We start from the raw sequence: 3,919 nt of genomic DNA on the forward strand, positions 1-3,919 counted from the left end.
TCCCCCCTTCGGTCCCGCCCAACCCCGTTGCCGGCCCCGCCCCCCGCCCGCCCGGCGCGCGCCGCACGTGAGCCGGGTGCGGGGCTGGCTGGCGGCGCGCGTGCCCCGCGGGCAGGCACGGCGCGGCGCGGCGCGGCGGGTGCAAACTCGCGGCGCGGCGTGTGCTGCGGACGTGCGGTGTGCGCGGGGAGCGGGAGCGAGGCGGGCACGGGGGAGCGGCGGCGCGGGCGAGGGGGGTGGGGGGGGTGGGGGAGACCCGAGGTGCCGCACACTTTCGCCACTGCACGGGAGAGGGGGACGGAGGCTGCATGTGCGCAGCGTCGCTCGCGGATCTCCAAAGACTGATCTCAGCATCCCGCAGGTTCAATCAAAAGCAGCGACGAAACAGCAGCCGCTGCCAGACATGGATGAAGGAATCTCCCGCTTGCCGGAGAGGCAGCTACTGGAGCATAGGGATTTTATAGGGTAAGGCGCCGGGGCAGTTATCTCCACGGCGTTCCGTCTTTTTGAGAAAGTGCCCTGAAGCCCTCGGAAGCAGAGCCGGCTCCGCGGCGGTGCGCGGGGTTCGCCTCCCTCCGCCGGGCGGACCCGGGCGGTCCCTTGCCCGGGGCCCTTCGGGCAGAGCCCTCGGCTCCCCGCGCGGCGCTCGGGGTCTGCTTGTGCCCACTCGAGGAAGTGCCGGGCTGGCTCTCGCTCTTGCCCATGCTGGATCTTTTGTGTTTTTCTCCAGGCTGGACTACCCTTCCCTGTATATGTGCAAACCCAAAAGAGGCGTGAAGAGGGACGAGAGCAAGGTAAGAGTAAGTTTTCTGGGGCTGTTCTCGCTTAAGCGCTTAATTGGGGTTCGCGGAATTTTTTACGGCGCAGCTTCACTCCCAGGAGCATCCCCGGGGGCTGAGCTATTTCATCTCTTGCCCCCCCTCGCCCTCGGAACTGCAAGCCGGGTTTACGGGCGAGCTGTCCCGGCGGGGAGAGCGGTGCCTTGGCGATAATTTGCGCGGCGTGTGGTCGGCATGACATTTGTTTTGGTTTTGATCGTCGTTCCAAGGGACTCTGTCTAACGCTCGGCTTTGCTGGATTTTGCTAATTAGGAAACGTACAAACTGCCACACAGACTGATAGAAAAGAAGAGGCGAGACAGGATTAACGAATGCATTGCCCAGCTGAAGGATTTACTGCCCGAGCATCTGAAATTGACGGTAAGATGCAGAGGAGCGTCCATGCAGAGATGCGGGCGCCGGCAGCCTGCCCGCTGCGCAGCCCCCGGGGCGGCGGGGGTGCGGGACACCGGGCTGCCTGCCCGCCCGCCCGGCTGCGGCGGCAGCCCTGGCCGTGACATCCCTCGGGGACCGGTTTCCCCGAAGTTACGGAAGCGGCGTTTGGCGGTGGCCAAAGCGTGACGGGAGGTAGCCGACCGCCCCCTTCCTTTGCCTTTTGCAGACGCTGGGGCACCTGGAGAAAGCGGTGGTGCTGGAATTGACTTTGAAACACTTGAAAGCGCTAACAGCCTTAACGGAGCAGCAGCACCAGAAGATCATTGCTTTGCAGAACGGTAAGCGGACCCCGGGGGGCGCCGCCGCCGCAGGGGCGCACCGGGGGAGGGCGGAGGGAGGCGCGGAGTGGGGCACTCCACGCCGGTGCTGCGGGCAAACGCTGTCTCCTCTCGGTCTTCCCCCCCACCACCACCTCCGCAGGGGAGCGGTCCATGAAGTCACCCGTGCAGGCCGACCTGGACGCCTTCCATTCGGGCTTTCAGACGTGCGCCAAGGAAGTGCTGCAGTACCTCTCCCGCTTCGAGAGCTGGACCCCCCGCGAGCAGCGATGCGCCCAGCTCCTCGGCCACCTGCACTCCATCTCCTCGCAGTTCCTCCCTGGTCCCCAACTCCTCTCGCCGCAGCCGGGCCCTCTCAGCAAGGGATCCTCCTCCTCCTCCTCTTCCTCGCCACCCGCCCCCCCCTGCGTGCCGGGCCACAAACCGGAGGGCCAGGCTAATTGCGTGCCCGTCATCCAGCGGACTCACGCCGCCGAGCTCAGCGCCGAGACCGACACGGACACTGACAGCGGCTACGGCGGAGAGGGCGAGGCGCGTACAGAGCGCGGCCCGGCGGCGGCGGCGGCCGGGGGACCGCTGCCCACCCTGGCCATCAAGCAGGAGCCGTCGGGGGACGACGCGCCCCCCGCGCCCAAGCGGCTGAAGATGGACCGCGGCGGCAGTCCCCTGCCCGGCCCGCCGGGGCTGGCGGCGCGGGGCGCCGACGCGGCTGCGGCGGCGGCGGCGCTGGTGAGACCCGACGCCGCCCTGCTGGGCTCGCTGATGGCCCTGGGGGCGGGCGGCGGCGGGGCCCCCTTCGGACAGCCTGCGGCGGCGGCCCCTTTCTGCCTGCCCTTCTACTTCATCTCCCCCTCCGCCGCCGCCGCCTACATGCAGCCCTTCCTTGATAAAGGCAGCCTGGAGAAGTATCTCTACCCTGCCGCCCCCATCCCGCTCCTCTACCCGGGCATCCCGGCTCAGGCGGCCGCCGCCGCGGCCGCCGCCGCCGCGTCCTTCCCCTGCCTCTCCTCCGTGCTCGGCCCCGCCGAGAAGGCGGCGGCCGCCGCGGCCGGGCTGCCCCCGGCGCCCCACCTCCCGCACCCCTTCGCTGCCGCCGCCGGGCTGGCAGCCGCCACTGAGCCCGGCGAGGAGGCCGAGACCGCAGCCGCCGAGGAGCCGGGCGCCGAGGGCCCGTGAGACGACGCCGGCCGGGAGCCCCCCGCGGGCTCCCCGCCGCCGCCGCTGCCTTCCCCTCGGACTGGCCACCCCGCCGCGGGGCGGGGAGGGGCCCGTCGGGCCGGCACCTGCGCCCCCGGTTTCCTACGGAGGGCAGGGCGGCGTCTGCAAGGGGTCGCCGGGGCCGGGGCGGGTCGAGCCGGGCGGCGCCGGGAGCTGGCGGCTGAGGGGTGCCGGGGCCCAGCCCGGGGGAGCGGCTGCCCCCGCGGGGAGTCCCGCGTCCCGCTGCCGAGGCGGCTGGTCCCGGTGCTGCCACGCCCCCTCCCCCCCAGCACAGAACCGTCAAAGGATAAAATTTGCTACTCAGTATTTTTTTAATGTTCGGCTTTATAAATGCGTAAATATGTTAAGGAAAAAAAAAAGAGAAAAAAAAACCTAGAAAAGAAGGAAGAAAAATAGCAAGGATACTTTTTTTTTTCCTCTCTGTAAGGTAACTTAAGTGTTGCACCTTATTTGGAATGGGTTCATACGGTGTCCCCAAGTCCCGCTTGGGAACTTGCACTTGTTGTCCAGGAGACCTGGGTGGGTTCAGGGTGAGGGCGGGGGGGCGAGGCGAGGGAAGGAGGGCAGACCCCAGCACCTGTGCTAGCACTTTACTTGAGAACGGGAGCGAGGACGGATGGACCCTGAGCCCAAACCTGCAGTGCCTTGAGCACCCGGGGATGCCGCTGGCTCCCGCGAGTTTTGGGTGTGCAAGGGAGGGGAGAGTCAGACCCATTATCTCACCTTGTGTTTATTTTCTTATTGGGGTTTTTTTTTTTCCGGCTAAGGTATACAGGTGTGGCAAGTGCATTTGTTCTCACCCTGTCTTTTATTTAATTCACTATGTTCCCAAGAGGTTGTTTTTGTTTTTTCCCCCTGAACCTTGCTGTAAAATGAATGTTTCTGCACTGAACTACAGAAAGGAACCCCCCTCTTCCCCTCTTCCCCCAAGAAAACACAGAGCAACTCGTCAGCCTGAACTCATTTTATCCTAAATTCCGAACGACACAAACCGGAGGCCGTAGGTAAACACCTCACTGTCTGCAAGTCAGAAAAGATTAGACCGGTTGGGGTAAGTTTCCCCTATGGATTTCTCCCCCTCATCCCATGCTCGAATATCGCGATTTCCCTTTCTGGAGACAAACCAGACGCCAGATAATCACGCAGTTA

At 65.5% G+C, this 3,919-nt stretch overlaps 1 protein-coding gene across 1 annotated transcript; it reads left to right on the forward strand.

Moving 5' to 3' along the window:
* Window positions 1-255: 255 nt before the first annotated feature.
* On the forward strand, window positions 256-3,165 carry BHLHE41 (basic helix-loop-helix family member e41). The gene is made up of 5 exons (XM_084260853.1): window positions 256-465; window positions 731-794; window positions 1,092-1,199; window positions 1,441-1,552; window positions 1,695-3,165. Exons 1-5 carry the CDS (start codon window positions 404-406, stop codon window positions 2,726-2,728), a joined length of 1,380 nt encoding a protein of 459 aa, XP_084116979.1. The 5' UTR covers window positions 256-403; the 3' UTR covers window positions 2,729-3,165.
* The last annotated feature ends 754 nt before the right edge of the window (window positions 3,166-3,919 follow it).

Source organism: Gallinula chloropus (assembly GCF_964237585.1).
Source record: "Gallinula chloropus genome assembly, chromosome: 1".
Lineage (NCBI taxonomy): Eukaryota > Metazoa > Chordata > Aves > Gruiformes > Rallidae > Gallinula > Gallinula chloropus.